General features: G+C 42.6%; 1 protein-coding gene across 5 annotated transcripts in view; it reads right to left on the bottom strand.

The window, feature by feature from the left end:
* Nucleotides 1–950: 950 nt before the first annotated feature.
* LOC111252483 (uncharacterized) overlaps nucleotides 951–19,108 on the bottom strand; it is an 81,602-nt gene continuing 63,444 nt past the window's right edge. For 4 of the 5 annotated variants that reach the window (XM_022810467.2, XM_022810468.2, XM_022810464.2 and 1 more), the window contains one exon: nucleotides 4,920–8,676. Coding sequence is in view for 3 of the 5 variants with exons in the window: in XM_022810464.2 (XP_022666199.1) it covers nucleotides 8,572–8,676 (105 nt within the window). In the remaining 2 variants the exon portion in view is untranslated. Of the gene's footprint in view, nucleotides 3,570–4,919; nucleotides 8,677–19,108 lie in introns of those variants that run through there. The other variant, XM_022810465.2, reaches the window with a different exon arrangement.

Raw genomic sequence — 19,108 nt, 5'->3', positions numbered from 1 at the left:
CGCAAAAAACGGTGAAGTAATCCAGAGTCTAAAGAAGTTATTTTTAGCAACGTCGAACTTATTTAACGTGACAACGAGACTTGAATAGATCATCTCCCATATCTGTCAGTTGATAAAAATGAAACCGTTTTCTAGCTACACAGTTTAACAGATAAGAGCAAACAGAGTTTCTGCCTTATGCTTTATATAATAATAAAAATAGCAAACGTGTGTGCTGATTGGCTTCAAGGGGGCTATAATGGATGTAGCTCGTCAGTCTGTGCAATACTCGTTTACCTGATTACCTGAAATACATAGGCTCCCATTCAAAATTCGTAAATTTATATCCTTTTCTTCTTTTTTAATAACATGTTTTTTAATGTTTATTCTAGCTTTTTTTTTCAGTAAAATTTAGAGGAGTTTTTCTTCTTAAGTTAAACAAATGCAAGGATAGTAGTCTGGGCTAATAACACTCTCCAACCACACTTTGGTCCGCTCCTAAACTTGACAATATTTCAAGTTGAAATCTGTCCATTTGCTTTGCTGATGATGCGCTATGTGAAAACGAACTTTCTTCGCAGGATTTTAGCTGCTTTTAGATAGCCAACGTTTAGCGCGAGAGGATATAGGTCAATCGACGCCTTGGAACAACAGGCCGAGGTGTCGAATGTTTTTCCTAACCAGGTGACGTCCAGAAAGATATACACAAATGCGGTTGTCTGTGTGTGAACTGGACGCGGCTACGGAAGTTAGTCGAGTACAAAAAAAAAAAAAAAAATATATATATATATATTGTAGCGCTTAAGGACAACAAATATTTTTGCTCAATTTTGGAATCTTCTCATTACATACACTAAACATTTTCAGCGTCTACTGCGCTAGATTTATTGCTCTTTATATATTTCTGTATTTATTTGTACCTCTACTCTAGGTAGGATTATTTACCGTTCCAGAATGAAAACAGATTCAGATTAATTTTATGCGAAATATTTTTATTTATGACCTATTTGTACATTTCAACTTCACACGGTTGTTGTGTGTGTGTGTGTGTGTGTGTGTGGGTGCGTGTGCGTGTGTGTGTGTGTGTGTGTGTTTGTGTATGTTCGTTCTATTATTTATTATACTGTTGTCTTTTTATCAATAGTGTTACTATTACTATTATTTTATTATCGGTGTTTTTGCACATCGCCTTACATCTGCGTTGTTTATATTTCCATTCCCCAGATATTTAGTATGTTTTTGTCTCATCGACGATATACAAGAGCTCCATTCCACTTGCCATTATTACTTTTTATGGTAATGCTATTCATGATTTAGAATTAGCACATACTAATTACTCGTTATCATCTATGATCTTCTTCTAAGTGAAACGAATTGATGAAGACTGTCGTTTTGTTGCTTTTTTATTATTATTATTATTATTATATTAATAATCATTGTTGTTATTTCACACGTTTTCATATTTGTCCTGTGTTGTTACACACATTTCACATTATATATTCATTCCGATGGCACCTGTTTATTAACTTTTCCAACGCGCCGTCACCATCTGTGTACTGACAGGCAGCGGCATGTCCTATTATCATATAATAGTTGTTCCTGCGACAGATCGGCGTGATCGAAGGCCATTTTCTCACATCGTTCATATAACACATTTCGTTTGAAGCCGTCCGTTTCATATCGTGACTCGGACTGCGCAGCCAGATGCAATACTTTTCTTACACATTGAAGAAAGCTATTCTCAGTGTTTGTTGTTTCTCTTTTACATATAATGGTAATTCCGTGTTCGCCTCACGTCGCCTTTACGCTTATTTTCAGCTGTAACAGTTTGTAACAGCCTCATTCATGGTCCTGATAAGATTGGCCTTCGGGCACTGTTGCCTTAAGTGATGCACCGCGTTAGGTGGGTTGAGGTGCAACAGTAGTTTAGAAAGATTACGACCCTCAAGGCTATTCGTAGCCCAGCTTTTTATTATCATAATTATTATACTAGACGATTATATTTACGTGTCGAACGCACTCGCACTCTGCCGCTGCCGTTATGAGCTATTGGAGCCGAAATCGGTGCCCAGTCACGTCGTCATCAAGCGAAAGCTCACACCATTATATAGACACAGATGTTCTCGACTTTATGAACCTTATGCCTTAGGCTTCTCATCATACCTTCCCTATGGAAGCTATAGCGACCTTATTTAGATTAATTTATATATATATATATATATATATATAGTTCATCTCATCACCATACTTTACTTAGACCCCAAGATGTGTTTATTTGGATTTGACATCTCTATATGTTCATATATGTAAGTTTGTCTGTATATATATATATATATATATATATATATCCGTATTCAATATTTCCTATATTTGCTCTATATATATTCCGTTCTGTGTAATATTTATATTATATATATATATATATGCTCATATAGGTACATAGGTGACTATAATAACTACACTTGTTTGGCTTTGCCTTGTTAGCCAGCCCATTTATTCCAGTTAATCATTTTATCTATTTAGCTTTTCTACAAGAGCTTCTTTGTCTCTCAGAAGCTTCTTCACCTTTGTCAAATGCCTCCTGCATGTATCTCTTACGTTTCTCCAATCTTGTCGCAATTGTATCGTATGTATAGAGCTCTACTTGCACACTTATATATATATATATATATATATATATATATATATATATATATATATATATATATAGACATAGAGAGAGAGAGATTTTTCCAATGTGTAGCTTTTCCATTATTTTGACGGGGCTATAAAGTCGCCCCGTTGTGGTGACTCTTATTCGACGGATCGCCAATGACTATGTATCAATATATCGTAAAGGGTCCTTCACTTTTCCTTCTACTTGGAATAATAGGAAATAGATAGTTGAGTGCTAACATTTGCCGTATTGTTGATGCCTATCTGGAAAATTCAATCACTGCCATAACAACGTGGTAGATTTCAGAGACCTGAACTGAACGCCTAAGATGCCTGATGTGTATCATCACTAGTGTTTCCAGACAGAATCTGCAGCACGAGTGCTGGGTTCCACGAGTTTTCAATTAGTCATGATCGTCAGCACCATCCGCACAAAAGTCTATGTGCCTGTAAGCCTTGGTGCATGGCATGCCTTAATATTCGACTAAAACATTCGGAGAATTGCACCGATCGCCAAAGAAAAAATTATTTTTAACTCGTATCCAGTTAAATAACTGCTTATCATTAGCAATGAATCGAAAACGATAGGCCCGCTGTCACTGGAATACGATTGCTCCCCTTCATTTTCCAAGTCGCTGACATTATCCTCTACGCGGCGCGTTTTTCCGTACGTACAGTTTAGCTCCATAATGACTATATATACATATATATATATATTTGAGTGTGTGTGTATATATGATCTGACGATTTACAGGGATGCTCATGTTGGAGATGTGTCCTTATACACAGTGTATGGAAGAGTGGGAACACATGATCGGCGCGGCCAGAGGATCACAGGCCTGAGTCACTGATTCTTATCGGAACGGGAACAAGCAGCTCAAATGAGATCCTGACGAAATCATGTCCGGAGTGAGTCGTGCAGTGTCATCCCTCCTCTGTATACAAAGGTGCATTTATATATGCCTTAGTTATACCGAATGTTAATGGTTACCGTATATGGTTTATATGCTTTAATGTATGTTTATGCTCGCCCGTAAATGTGTCTGTCTATCTATCCGCCTCTCTACTGATATATTTACACGACACGCTCATACTCCTCATTCGTAAAGGGTTTGTATAGGTGGCGGTTTTTGCACACTTGTAACGCGTATAGCCAAGCAGGCTATTAGGTATGCAGGTTTTCGATTTATAGGCCGGTAACGTGCTTAGATGACCTTTTTGAGCTCGCTTAAGCGAACGCTGCTTCCAGCTGGAGCTGGTGGCGCGTACTGGGTAAGAACGCGCGTTGTGTATAGCACGTATAAACCAACGATTTTATGGCACTCTTGACAAACGAGCGTTGGATTTAATCTCGCCCTCAACTGTGAAAATGAATACCTATGGTGAAGGTAGACATTTACGTTCAGCAATTTTACGCCTGCGTTTATCGCTTGATTTTTAGTTATTGTGGATCTTGTCACATAATTCTCATGTTGTGCGTTCACCTGTCACCTTTTGAGACTTTACTGGTTTGGGTGGCGTACGGCGGCAAGCCTTCTTCTGAATTCATCCATTCATTTACATACTCTGTCGTTATTTTGAATGTACCTAACGGTCTATAATTGTTGTGATCATTGTTATGGATATTATTATTATAATTTTTCTGAGCACTACTCCATCGTGGCGTTCGTCATTACTGCCCCCTTGCGTTGATTGGTATCGAGTTGGGAGCATGTGTTTGTGTGGGCGTAGACGTATCTGTATACCTGTGTCTTCTCGTGTGTATTTGTGTGATGCTAGTCAATGTGCATATCGTTATTATTAACCAACAGAAGTTACCACATTTATAATTACATAATTTAATCTATATCCTATGCGGAAGATTTTTCGGCGTCCCTTTTCCACCTTAGGATCAGCCGCAAATTATCTTACTAAATCAAGTTATAGGCATCGACAATAATAGATAGTGATCATTATCATCATCTTACCACGATCCGTTTTGCTCCCATCGCTCTGTCATTGTTCATAGTGTGTCGCAATGCGATTATGTGCAGGTGTCTTTATGCCCAATTAAAAAAAAAAAACTGGAAAAACTACAAACATATCACCGACGATAAAAGAAGCAAAATAATTAATTAAATGTTACGAGTTAGAACCAACTGTAGCCCATCACCTTCATGTTATGGCACGATCCTTACACGCAGTCCGTAAGCTTTCCTCCCATCCACAAAAAGCGTTATGTATACCAAACATTATGTTAAAATAAATAATAATGTACTGAACACACACACACACACACACATAAGTGCTGAAAAGAATAGTTTTTACCGGATTTTTTTTATTTCTGCATCAACCTAACATCACGAACGTCAACGATTGATGTACTACTTAGTCAATGAGCCCTAAATGTCATCTTACTTCATCGATCAATCACTAGCCATTGGAAGCTAAGCAGATCATCTTGCCCACTGATTTCTGTCGGCTACCGAACCACACCTCAGCCTAATCAATAGTAATAAATCATTCAATATGAAGATTTTATCAATGAGTTGGTAAATCAATCATTAATTAATCAACTAATCAATCGATTAAATAATCGACCAATCAACCACAGACGATCATTGCTTCACTCACTGTCACACGTGCATCATACGTTCATGTTCTATTACACTTTCCGTTCACTCTTTTCTGCCGGTTTCTCTCGCTCGTCTTGTGCTTTTACACGATTTTCCACTTTGCTATGATACATTTCTTTACAGATGGCGCACGATTCATTCTATTCAGTTTCATGGGAGCTGTCACTGCCGCCGACACCGCTTCCGATGCTATTGCCGCTGTCGTCCTGCACGATGCGCTACCGTCACTTCGGAGCCGCGTCAGCCGTCTTGACGCTCCGTCATCGGCGCAGCAGAACTGACGGAGTTAAGGATATGGGAGAAATCAAATAGTATTTGTTATACGTTCGGGCAAACAGCCAGCTAGCGATACTGTTCCTGTGGACCAGCTCATGCAAGGCGGGCCGATCCTTCGAGGCTGCAGAACCTTTGGGACCCTCTGAAGGTTACGAATGCATCGCTATGTGGGTCGCCTCTGTCGTCTATTTTTCTCCATAGCCTTTTTTGCATCGATGCCACTGGGATCATTCGATATCAGTGGGTTTGTAGGTGGGCGGTTCGGTGGGCTTTTGTGAGACGTTTATGATGATATCACCGGAATTGCGTTAGCTGGCCCGCGTTCCCCGCTGCACCCTGTTATTCCTTCAAGGGCAGAAAATCCTTTGCCTTTTCCGGCCGGTAGCCTTTGCGAAGTAAAGAAACCCATATGCCGCTGAAAGTTTGGCAGAGTGGTATGCCTAAGGATACAGGCATAGCTCTTATACGATTAGTTACCATTGGCTAGGCTAAAGGGCAACAATACGTTGATAATAATTGTCATACCCAACACCGTTTTATCCACAACCGTATATTTCTAACGTACAGACCGCATCCTTCCTTGGAAAGATCATCCATTTCTAACTGTGTTCTATTGCGTGAAGTGTCCTGTGCTTAAAATTAGACACAAAGGGTTTGAGGCCTACGCCATATCATCTATGGCTGACGAATTTTCACGTCGAGCTAAAGTTGAATTAGAATAAAATTCACTGGAAGCAGTCATAATCGAAGCTTTTTTGCGTCGGAATACCTAACTCGTACGGTTTTTCGTTCAACTGAAGCCTCAACAATCCAAATTCTCAGATAGGATTATGCTTGTATCAAAGTTTGGTTTTTACAAGTCTAATTTCTGTGTGCACTTGTTTGTAATGATTCATATGCGTGTAAGGGGACTTACATGCGCAGCGATGCAATAAAACCAATCTATCATTATATTGAGGCGTAGAGCTTGTTTATAGCTGTTGACTTTATTACCCCCGTACTTCACCTCCGACACAGCTTACCGACCGTACTTCATATGGCTTCGCTTTCGTTCAATCAGATTAGCAAATGACTGCTGTTTCAGAGATAAACTTTCGTTCATTTATTTCCTTTGTCTTTATTTATATATTATTTTGTACGTGATTCGAATTATAGATAATACACTGTTGACACTTATGAACTTGGGCAACTTGGTTGACGGCTGAGTAACTTTTTCAATTTTTATGCCGTCACTCGAAGAACCAAATATTAATCTTGATCACTCGTATAACGTAGTTTTCTAAATTACTTTTAATAAACCTCAAAATCAACATCGACCTAATACAAGGAGGCTAATTACAATTTTGGATTTTTTTCGGATGGTGCCTTTCGAATTTGTTGGGGCGTTAAATGTTGCCGACACAGGTTATCCTGGTGCAAATTATGGTCGCGGTATCGGTATCGCTCGATGTGCTTCTAGCACTTCTAATATGCCCTGGTACATACTTCACGGAGCTTCATGGGTCACGGGAATGACGTCCAAGTGAGGCTTTGGGCTTTCGTTGACCCAGTCATGCACTCTACTTGCCCTCTACTGCCCCGCCCACCCTGGCATGCAATGGAGGGGACTATAATGGGGTATAATCAAGTTTAGCCTGGGTACAGAAGGCGTTTTGTAGAGACGTAGCAACGATATAGTTTACGCTGTCATAGCACTTGCCTGTACCGTACGATTGAATGCTGACGTATGATACACACGCAGCAAGCTTGCGACTGCACCGTCATGGGGGTCGCACAATTTTAGGAGTGAAGCAACGATGACCGAAATGTTAAGGCAAACACGTCGGCTAGGTGACGCACTATCTCAGGTCTAGAGTCAGATTCTGGGTAGGGCTCACGACTACACGACGCCGCTAGCATCGTTTTCTCTCGCGTTCTCCTTACATATATACGATTACCTTCAGGGAGGTTTCGACCGGATCAACAATTTGAATTTACGTAGATTGCTCGGTCATTGGATGGTAGGCAGGCAGGCAGGCAGGCGCCACTGTGAGCGATCGTACTGGGCTCTCTACAACGTTGTCTTTTTCCCACAGTGTGAGTCCGTCAGTTGCTTGGGGTGGCTGTGCTATACCCGCCACCATTGCCACCGCCCTCACGACTCCCTTACGACCATTCCGGTCATTTGCTAGCTGGCTCGGGTCGTGGTCCCACTTTTCAGTATTTCGGTCTCGATATTGTTATCGAACGCTGCGTAAAAGGGTACAGCATAACCAGAGGCGGGGGCAAGCCGTTGCAGCTGAGTAGCAGCAGACATGCAGGCGAGGCCTGCGGGCTAGACATTGAATGTTGAAAAGGCCAGACAGCAAAGACAAGGCAGCGGCACAAGGACGGTTAGTCAAAGAGTCAGACGCCAGCGCTATTGGCGACAGCATCGTACGCGACACCGAGTCGACATACGCTATCCTCATACTCTGTACGAGAGACGATGCACACAGCGCGGTCCTTCGAACCTTCTGATTCAACGTGGGCTCCACCTGGCCACCCCGACCGCCCCTTCCGCTCACGTTTTGTCTCTCACTATGGGAAGGTGAGGTGACGAGCCACGGTAAATAGTTTGAGCCAACTTATAACAACGTTGCAGCAGCCATTACGTTAAAAAGAACCCTATCGCCGCATACTAGGTGACTCGTAGCCGGCCAGACTCAGTGTCGCAGTAGTTGTTTCGTTCAAAAATCACCCCCGGCATTTGGAGCTACCAATCTTCCGCTCACCCACAACCGTTACGCGCTTGGTGCTACTCTTGATGCTTATAGCGGTAGTTGTAGCAGACGTAAAATGGCCGTGGTAATGGTATTCTATCCGTCAGAATCAAGCTAGTCAAGTTCACTTAGTAATCATCATTATGCATACGTGTGTCGACAATTGTGTTATGAATAGTCAGTCTTAGTAATACCAGTAATCTTGAAGAATATGATAAAGAAACCTAAACACTTTTCGCTACTGATAAGAATAATAATGACTTACTTAATAATTGTAATAATAGTGACGATCATTATAATAATTATTAGAATGGTAATAGCTGCGGCGGTCCTTGATTCCAGTTTTTAGGCGTCTGCTGATGTGCCTGCGGTGCGAGTCCCATCACGGCCGCGTTCGCTGATGTACTTCCCTGAAAAAATAACCATAATATCACATGTTTAGACATAATTTAGTGGCTTATCTATCTCACATCTAGAGACACACGTTTTTTCATGAAGAGTCGACTTAATATAATCTATGAAAATTACCATTTTGATTCTCCATTAAAGGCACATATTGCACGGTGTACAAATGTTGTTTATGTATATTATCCTTTCTTTTGGCAACTGACGCGGACTCATTATAAAAGTATGCTAACTTTTCATTTGATACACTAAAGCGACACGGGCTTTTCTTCACCACTTGGAGATCTACAGGAACAATAGAAGGTAAACCGTACTCAATACTTGGGCATATCGTATCTAGTTGACGCTTCATGTCATACGGACGAATTGAGACACGCAGGCATCAAGCAGACGTTCGATACGTGGAAGCTACCCGTTATAGCACGGAGCCGCTGACGACTCACTAAATCTTGCGGGTGGAACCTACATCGCTCAGGATCAATTCATTTCTGAAGACATTTCATTAGAGAGCTGTGTCCAAGCAGTGCTTCAGTGTACCCATGTCACACGCTACATTCGAATTTACTAACACGTCAGTGGCAATTAACTCATAGTAGAAGACAAAAGGAAAAGTCTGAAAAAGATAAATTTGTCTAATGGCTCCTGAGGTTGGCCAGTGCATGATTCGGACATGACTACGAAGACCTGTATTTTTTTGACTTATATAGTATTTTTTGACTATAATAGTATGGAATTTAGTATAAGGACTTTTTAACAGTTGCAACACATAAGAGGACAATCTTACAACTTACATCTCACCAGCCTGGGATTGATGCACAAGTTAATTCTAGCATCGTCCGACTGTTTGTGACTCGTCTCGCCAAAAGTTTAGTAATTACCCGGAAATTCGGCATGATAATTGCTATAATCACGTTATTATACAATTATATACATATTATACAAGGCAACCATTATCCGATCTTCATAGAAAAAAACAGCGCATAAACATTGAGAAATCTGGTTCACTTGATGCTAAAGAGTGGAGTCTGCGAATTTTTAATGGCTACCATACCGTAGTGAAATCCGAAGTAGATCGGTTCGTGTATTTCCAGAAAAGCTGAAACCTTGCCTGATCGTCTAGGTATTGTTAAAACTGATAAAGTAACCCTTTTTTCACAAATACGCTAGATTTGACACGCTATCCCTAGAACGTTGTGTACATACTTGACGAGCATTAAACGTTGGCTACAATATAAGCGACTTTATGTAAGATAAATTGTAATCTTACAGAGCTAGCTTACAATTGAATTTAATGAATACATTCTTCGCAGTTGACGATGAGTAGAAAGCAATTTAGGCGAAGCTAAGAAACAGTTTTGCCATATTGGGTGACAGCTCATAGCTGAGGGGTAACCTTTTCTGTATGTACGGAATGTATCCTCCTGGGCCCTGGGAGAAATGACAATTCACAGAGAATCAGGCATGCGTTCCGCAACTTCAACCATTCCCAAAAGTACGTCTGAAGCCTTCTACTTCTCTCCGGTTGTCCTTTGCTTCCCGTGTCATCCTCTGGTGAGGTTTTAATGGTGCCCACCTAGCTCGCGACGATAAACCTTGAGCATGCACACTGCGACAGTGTGGTATAATCAAACATAGCTGCACCTATCCTGGGTTGTCCTGCGTGCCAGCTCATATGTGGTTTTGGCTACAACGCATCTTCGTTAGCTATCAAAACCCAAAGCTTCTTGTGGTCGACTCGGCGTCCGATCAGAGCTGGTTTTTCTTGTAGAGAGTTGGCACTACCATTTTTAGCTACCAAATGCTTTCTTGATGCGAGCCTTTCTACGGTGTTTGTGGCTGTTTCGAGAGATGGAACCGACACCGGCTGCGATGCAAGCACAGAGAGAGGGTTAAAGCCAGTCGGAGGCAAACGGCGTAACTAGACGGCCACCCAAAGGATCAATCTGAGCCGGCTAACCTATAGGCACGGCTGCATCGCTGCGCGTCAGTCATCGACAGCAGCAGCAAACGAACAGATATGCCGAGAGAGACAGGCGGATGGTGTACTTGTTTCAGGCTGATTTTTTGATTCAGCCAGATTCCATAAAGGAAGAAACCCTTCGCGAGGAGGAAAATATGGTGGTGGCTTTCAAAGAACTCTCCCCGTCCCCCCCGCGTCAGCGGCCAGCTAGCCACCAGCAAAAAAAAAAGCGGACCGACCGAAACTCCGCTCAGGCTGTGCCGGATCGACGATGAAATGCAGAAGAGAGACAGGGCTAAGGAGAAACCCGATAGAAAGGTCGCTGGCGAGACGCAAACACACGCGGATTCGGTGTGTTCGAGGCTGAAGCTTTTTTGTAGTCTTTTCTATCGACGTCCCCCGCAGGCGGTTGCAGCAGCAGCAGCAGCAGCAGTGGCGACGGCAGAAGGAAACCCGCTTTGAAAGCAGAGCGAAAAAAAGGGTTTTCAGGTTGAACGGGTTGCGGACGTCGGGATTGGCGAGAAGCTTGGCTCCGCCCGCCCGCCTGCCTGCCTGCCTGCCTGCTCGTTTCCACTACTGCTGATCCGCGAACCGCTTCGTAGTCGCCATTTCGAGGGAGACATAGAATGAGAGTGCTGAACGGAACAGCACTAGCAAGAGAACTCCAGAAGCGCCGCGGTGACCACAAACCGCAGTCAGGCACAACAGCGGGAAGGCCCCCGATCATCATACGTCCGCTGGTTTTCATTGCGTTCGCCAATTCGACTTCGCGGGTTGCTCCGACGGGAAACGCTCTGTCAGCTAAAAGACCGACCAAAAGCTGGTAGCTGCTGCGAATAGCTATCGATCTCGTCCCTAATCTGATCTGAGCGTTGAGGTTAGTAGTATAATATACGCGAGACTGGATAAAAGGGACGGGAAGCGGAGCCCGAGTGCGTTTACACATTTCAACCGAAGTCTGACCGTCAGCATCAGCATAACCACATCGGCAGCCTTGGCGATCTTGGCGCCCACTGCCATGTATATATTTAACCCGCACATTCAGAAAGATTCACAGTCGCAAATGTACTGCTGACTATAAAATTTTCGCTTTCTTCATCCCCTATTGTAGAGTACAAGGAAGACCAGTAACTTCTGCTATCTCAGCAGGTTTCACTTTTGATTTTTAGGGGGTGTTCACGCAGACAAGTCTGTCTCCAAAGCACGATCCCGAAAAAGACGCGTATGTAGCTACAGCTAACAAAATTGCTTATCGCCGTCGTCGAACTTTCTCCAGTACCGGCTCGCCTGTTATTATGTTACGATTACGAGATTATGATTCACTAAGAGTTTTAGGGGTTACGTTAATAAAATGACCTGACGCACATCGTCCTGCACGTGACGAACCTTTCAGGTGGAGGATCATATGGAGCTCGTAAATAAGAGAGGCCAAACATTAACATTTTTTCAATAATACCAATAATGATAATATGGAACTACTAAACTGACCGGCGGATTTCGCCTTGTGCCTATTTTACTACGAAGTGCACATTTATTTATTATGTTAGGTAAAAAGCTAATAATTATAACCTCAAATAACTAGATTATAATATTGGTAGACACAAACCTAAACAGCACGTGGTACTTCGTAAACATACGATTTTCATAAACATGTCTATGTGCTACAATTTCTAGGGCGCATTTTTTATGTAAGACAATCTCTACATCACACAACTCAAATGGCCTAGGTTTCTAATAATTTGCTTGTAAACCGTCGTGCGCTTACTTCTACGTATGTGCCTCACGTCTCTTTATGTGTGTGTACATTTGTACATATGTTGACGTATCAACGCGGACATTGCTGATGGCCATCGCGGCCGTTCAAAGTGGTGATTCAGCATGGCTTTCGAACGTCGCGAACGAAGAAGGGTTTTGGTTCGTCTGTTTACGACTAACCAATTAACGTTATGCTCTACAGGGAAAAATAATTCCCCTTATAAAAAAATCTATCTATCTATCTATCTATCTATCAGCTGCCTCTTGCGCACGCCGAAACGTTAGCAGCTTCGAGAAGGTCAGTTTGGTCCGACCACTCCACAGGGTCGATTTGGATCGGACAAATAAAGAAACACGCCCGTATTTTTAGTGATACGCTACAGACGAACCTTACCTGGTATCTGTGTTGCTATTAAGCCCATCTTAACTCACTGTGTATGGGTAAAAAACTAACCATGTTCATAATGGCGACCAATTGCTCTCTAACAATAGCTATAACCTAATAGGTTCTTCTACGATATAGTTTTTTATGCGACATCTATTCAGCAATTTGCCACACAGATTTAGAGAACCGCCCCATGCAATACGAGAATTTTTCACGGGAATGTATATGTACATTTTGACGAGATGTCGACGCGCGGATGATCGGCTAGTGGCCGCGCAGACGTTTGTAAATGCTGGTGCAGTATTACGTTTTCTTTTGCAAGTTGTTTAATAAAAAAAGAAAGTGACCAATCATATAGACATACGCCCCATGGGGTAAAATCTTTTGTCCAATCGACTTCCACCTTCCGCGCACACTACCCGGTGCAGAAGCCTAAGAAACCCAGAAAAATTTCGCCCAATCTGTGGCCTCTGAGGAATCATCGTTTGAGATTATATCCGCGGATAGAATTGCAATAGTACGGATAGATAGATAGATAGATGTTGGAATAGATGTAAGGGGTGTGTGTGCAGACAACTGAACAAGAATGACTTTAGGGGGTCGTTTCTCTGCTTTTTTCCGCGTAGGCTTGGCTTGGCGATGAGAAAACACTACGGTAAAGACGAAATCTTAGAGAAAAGCTTTTTTATGCTAAAATTATTAAAAGAAAAGTTCCCTCTCAAAAAGAACTCAGAGAGCATTCGTCTGTAAAATTTGTTTGTCAGCATCGCTCCTTAACCGCTTTACTATTAACACGCAGCTTTGAAAGTTTATATGGGCGTCATTTTGAAACAACTATCGTCGTAGAGGCGTGAATCGTTAACGATAGTACAATGGTAGGAGAAAATAATTGGTACAGGGGAATAACGCACATTCTATGGGGTTACGAAATATCTAGATCCCGATAGTCCGATGGAGTCATATGAGTATAACAAATGCATAAACAAACTGTGATGAGTTTGGATTGATCAGTCGGATCTAGGCTAGATAGGTGAACGCGTTTTTGGGCTTAGATTCGAAAAAATAACAGGGTAATTTTGGATAGCGCTCGATTTGAGTGCATAGTGTGGACCATATCGCACATACATAGTGCACATTTACCAAAAGTTATATACAACAAAGAAAGAGCTAAACAGATACGTAGACCTGGCTAGTCATGACTAAATAACAGATGGCTGTCGTACCGGATGCTGTTTGGCAGCACAGAGACCAACTGGCGATAGCCACTTGATTTCAATATTTATAATAGTAGGGAAAGTAGCAGTGGCTGTCGAAGAAGTAAAAAAAAAAAAAGATCAGGACCATAATTCAAGTGTTGATCTATCCCATACCGAAATAATCTCCACTTAAAATTGGCATGCCTTTTCAACAGATTTGGCAATATGCCGCACCCCCTTTCAATAGCGCCAACGGAAAACCATTGACATAACGTGACGGCAACAGCAAAAACGTTTAAAAAAAGTATCTTTTTTTTCGCTCCTCTCTCCCTCTCTCTCTCTCTCTCCCTTCGTCGGTAATCCTCCACTTTGCTTTTAATCATCATTGTTTTCGGTTACTCTTTGTTTCTGCCGTACTCCAGGATCAAGATGCTAGATGGCTTGATCAGAAACTTTTGCAGGAATGACATTGACAGAGTAGTTTTGGCAGCAGGAATAACAGCGACGGCACCAGTCATGTGTTCCGCAATGGCAGAATCATCATGCGCGTTGCCTTCGCCGATCACAAAACGTGTCTGCCGCTTCTGTGCCAACCAGCAAAAGACAGCGACGAAGTAGAACAGAACAGCATACGAAAATATGCGATTAGTGCGGTCGACTTACCGACCTCGTCGCCCTCTACGTTGTAGTCTTTCTTCATGTCGTTCTTTTACGCCCGTAGCTCTTTTTTTGGCGTTTGCCATTTTGGGGGCTCCTTGCCCCCATCACCCGCCTCGTCTGAAATGGCCGCCGCGGCATGGAGCGCTACTCGACTCCGCTTGGACTGTTGCGCGCTTAATCATAAGGGAAACAAGACACATCGTCGTCGTTGTCGTTTTGCTTTTTGCTGTCTAGCAAAAAGATTGGGCTTGTTCACTCAATCTCGAGCTACTCTGTCTATCTATTTTCCCTCCGTATTCGTGTTCACTCTGCTGCACTTTTTCTGCCGCGCGGGCTGCATAGTGTCGCTCCTCGTCGTCGTCGTCGTCGTCGTCGTCGTTGTGTTCTTCTTCTTCTGTCTTTTCTCAGTCTATATATATACGTACGAGTCTCGTTCTTCTTTGATTCTTCTGCGTTGGCAATCGCTAAGAGTAGTCGAACCGATGAAGAGCGGGCAGCCCGGTCGCGCAGTTAACTCGGTTTGCGCTCCGTTTCTTTCGCGGTCGCTCGCGCACTTTCTCCGCCTTCTTTCCCAGACAGAAATCAGTGAGCAAAAGCCGCAGCAGCCGTCGGCATAATTATGTGTTCGGTTTCTTTATAGATGTGCGTATTCTGTACGTGCGCGGTTTGCTAGCTATGTGGCCGTGTGACTGTTCTGAGTGAGACCGTTCAACTTATCATGGGCCGATCGGGCCTCCACAGTCCATGGATGGTCTGGATTCAACCTGCCACACTATACACGGCACCCGCGGACAGCCGCGCTACTGACGACAGCGAGAAAGCGTTCGAGATGCCTTCGGCGCGTATTGCCAGCGACGACGAGCGGCACTGGAGGTGGACGCGATAGAAACAGATTCAGAAACTCGCTAGTAATAATAACTTCGACCAGCATAGCCAAATCGATGAAGCAACAGTCATTCGGACTGCTGTTTCTGGACAAGAGACGAAGAATAAGAAAAACAAAAAAAGTAAAGGTGATGAGGCAGTACAACTCCGCTATTCGCCTCTACGACCAAGATGGCTGACGCTGATCGTCGTCTGGGGTAGCAATAACGAAAACATCACAGGATGAAAAACACAGAACGGCTTGGAGAGCTGGGTGCGTACAACATATGCCGCCGCCGTCGCCGCCGTCGCCACCGTCGCCGCCGTCGCCGCCGCCGCCGCCGCCGCCGCCATGCTACGCAAAAGTACAGCACGATACCAACAAGATAGGATGGGAAGATGCATATACACGTTGAGCACGGATGACCAGAAAGACAGAACATAATTCTCAGTCAGTTACACATTTCTGCGACTGGGCAAGTGTCATGATATTATAAGGCCATGCTTTATGCCTGGTCTCTTAGCGTTAACATGTAAACATTGCCAAGTTGAGTGATCATGATGTAAGTGTATAACAACAACAACAGGTTGTCATTATTATGTATGAAGAGGCGTATGTGCTCGTTCCTATTGCCTCGAACATCAACACTGTTGACCTTGTCGAAGCTTCAGTCACCCACAGAATAATGATAATAATGAAACTAATATGCTTATAAATAGCACAAACATTAGCGGGACGAACAGTAAAAACCTAAAGGAAGGGTCACATATTATAATCGGCATCTCAATAGATTTCACGGGATACTGGTACCAAGTGCCTATTGCTACTGTGCCATGGTCATACCGAACAGGACAATGCATGTACAAAGTTCGCTCGCTTCAGGACGCTCCGTAACTGATTCGTATGATTCACATTTAACATATATGCGACGTATGCTATTCGACATTATCCCGTTGCTTTTTCCTACTTTAATCTGAAGTGAGTCTGGACCCTTTCAAAGTCGACTTCTGCTCGTTTCCTCCGTTACCGTTCCGCAATCGTCATCTTTATTCTTCCACTATAACTTTCATGGTAAGATCCTCTCATCCCTGCCGTACTTTTATTTCTGCATACCGATTTTGTTATCCTACAGTAATACGATGTCCCATAACCTTCTATCAATTATTCCGTACCTACTCCCACGCCGATTAGAGTGCTACTACCCTGTCGTCGACCCCCCTATCCCGTGGCGGTTATTTATGTCTTCACGCTGAAATCGAATTATCTCATAGCTTATCAAGTGTTCGTGATTTCATCTAATTGTGGAACTGTCGCGAAACCAAATAGCTCAGCTATAGCAAAGTATCGACATCTTTTTAATAGCTGTTTTTGTGCCACAGCAAAGCATACCAGCATTTTGTCGGTGGCCATAAATGCGACAAACATATCTTCGTCAAAACGGAAAGTTCAGCAAATTTTACATTTGACTACTTCACAAACGACTGTCAAAATAACCCGACAAAAACGTAATTCGTTCCCACTTTGGATAACCAAACGGATAAGTATTTAATAGGTTTTTTCATATACAAAGATCTTTTTATATACGAAGTACAGCGTATTCTCGTCAAGCGAAGCTTAGAAACAAGATGACAGTAATTGTTAGTATGCATATTTAATAACGAACATATAATTAGATGAAGAAAAACAAAATGAAAAGACTGAGGACATTAACAGATTGACTGGTAAAACACACGAGCATCGAACAGAACGATAGGCATCTAAAAGGATCACTTCGATCGAAATTAGAGGAATCAGAAATGGTCAAAATGTCAAGGGAAAATGACTGTTCGGAAACGGTAAGAGCGCGGTTGTTATCTCTAATTAATAGAGTCCATATAGAGTGTAGTAACACTTACGAAAGTACACCGAATTTTTGAGTGTCAAATAGGGCCAGCTTTGTGTGAAGCTTGTTAAACTAAAGACCTCACTCATTGCGAGAATGGTAAAAACGGCGAGCAACTACTTTAGTCAGAGAAAACTACTACATATATATATATATATATATACGCAAGTCCATATAAACTGAAAGCCGTTGAAGTTATCTGCGTATGTTTGTTTGATACACACTTACTATTACTATCTTATTCTGTCGGCTTTAAAACAACGTTTGGCTGATAGATACTCTAGTTTTTGTAAGATTAAGTTTATTAGAGTAAAAAGTAATTCAGATGAAACAACATCTTTTAGCCTCGAAAATTAACGTTCGGTGGTAACGATTTAATCCGTTGAAGGCCGTAGCCCTATGGAGGCTCATTAGGGAACGGTGACGACACTAGACAAGGAGGCCCTCAATGAAAGCACAATACGTGACTAGTGAAAACCTTTCAAAAATAGAGATTAGAGTGTTGAAGGCTAGCAAAGACGTGACCAGATGTTGAAACCCAAAGGGCAGGAACGCATTGCCGCAATCGAGATCGCGGTCTTCACGAAAACGAAGCCTGGAGCCTAAGGACTCTGTTGGCCAGAACTGGAGTTTCACATGTGACGTATTACAGAATTATAACTTCACTACTAGAAATGTGGGAGCCAAGTAAAAAATGGGTCCCCGTGAATCGACCCGGGCCCAGTTGGGAGAGCTATTTGTCGAACTTATCTAACGAAAACCTACGCAGAGTATACAGCTTTTATAACGGGAGCATGCTTCAGTTCCTGCCGGAGAGGGGTCAGATGAGGAGATGCCATCATCCCGGAGAGATACCGAGTTCGGTAGTATTGACGAGTAGCTTTTGACACAGAGCGATGCTAATACTTGAAATTTACATGGGGGGCATGTGTTACTATGGATACTTGGCGAAAATGAAACAATGAACTCAGTTTGTTGTCTCGAATTCCTGAAGAGATTCATGGACCGTTGGCAGGGCAATCGAAGGCACGCAGACCTCATCGCGATGTCTCAGTTACTTTCTGGATTGGGCAAAGAATAGCCAATGTTGACTTCAACTCGCTTATTCTCCCGAACTAAGTTCGTGTGGTTACGTGGCATTCGCTGCTCTCAAAAGGGCAAGTGAGCATAATACATGATCGATTTACACCGACAAGCCATAGATAGAGAAATTACATATGGGCATACGAGTGGTAGATATATATATGACTGTCCAGAAGCTGCAGGAGCACTAGGACAAGTGCGTAAAAAATGAGAGATAATACCGCTAACATATATTAAATCATCATTCAAACTCAACTAGCCCAAATGTTATTCAGTCGTAGTTCGCCGGGTCCGCCTCTAAGAACCTAATATTTTTAAGTGCATTTTAAACCAATGCTCCTCTTCGTCCACGATGTAATTAAATTACTGAAAAAAAAAGTGAACCGACAGGTGACGTTTATTCTGATAGATTGTGTCTTAAATGCACGAATATTAAATACATATTTGAGCAAGGGTGTTTCGAAACGTTGGGCGGCTACCCATTTACGACGGATCTTCTAGTTAGCAGTGTAGTTACGGCAAAGTAGCTCTTTAGAAATGACAATTTCTTAGAACTGTGGAAAACATGAAATGAACCACGTCCCGTATATGACCACCACTGAGCTGCGGATGCCCTCAAAATGTCTGCCAATACATCTTAGCCTATCGAAA

Source organism: Varroa destructor, unplaced genomic scaffold (genome assembly GCF_002443255.2).
Source record: "Varroa destructor unplaced genomic scaffold, Vdes_3.0 BEIS01000006.1, whole genome shotgun sequence".
Classification (NCBI taxonomy): Eukaryota; Metazoa; Arthropoda; class Arachnida; order Mesostigmata; family Varroidae; genus Varroa; species Varroa destructor.
This window is presented reverse-complemented; position numbering and strand designations above follow the sequence as displayed.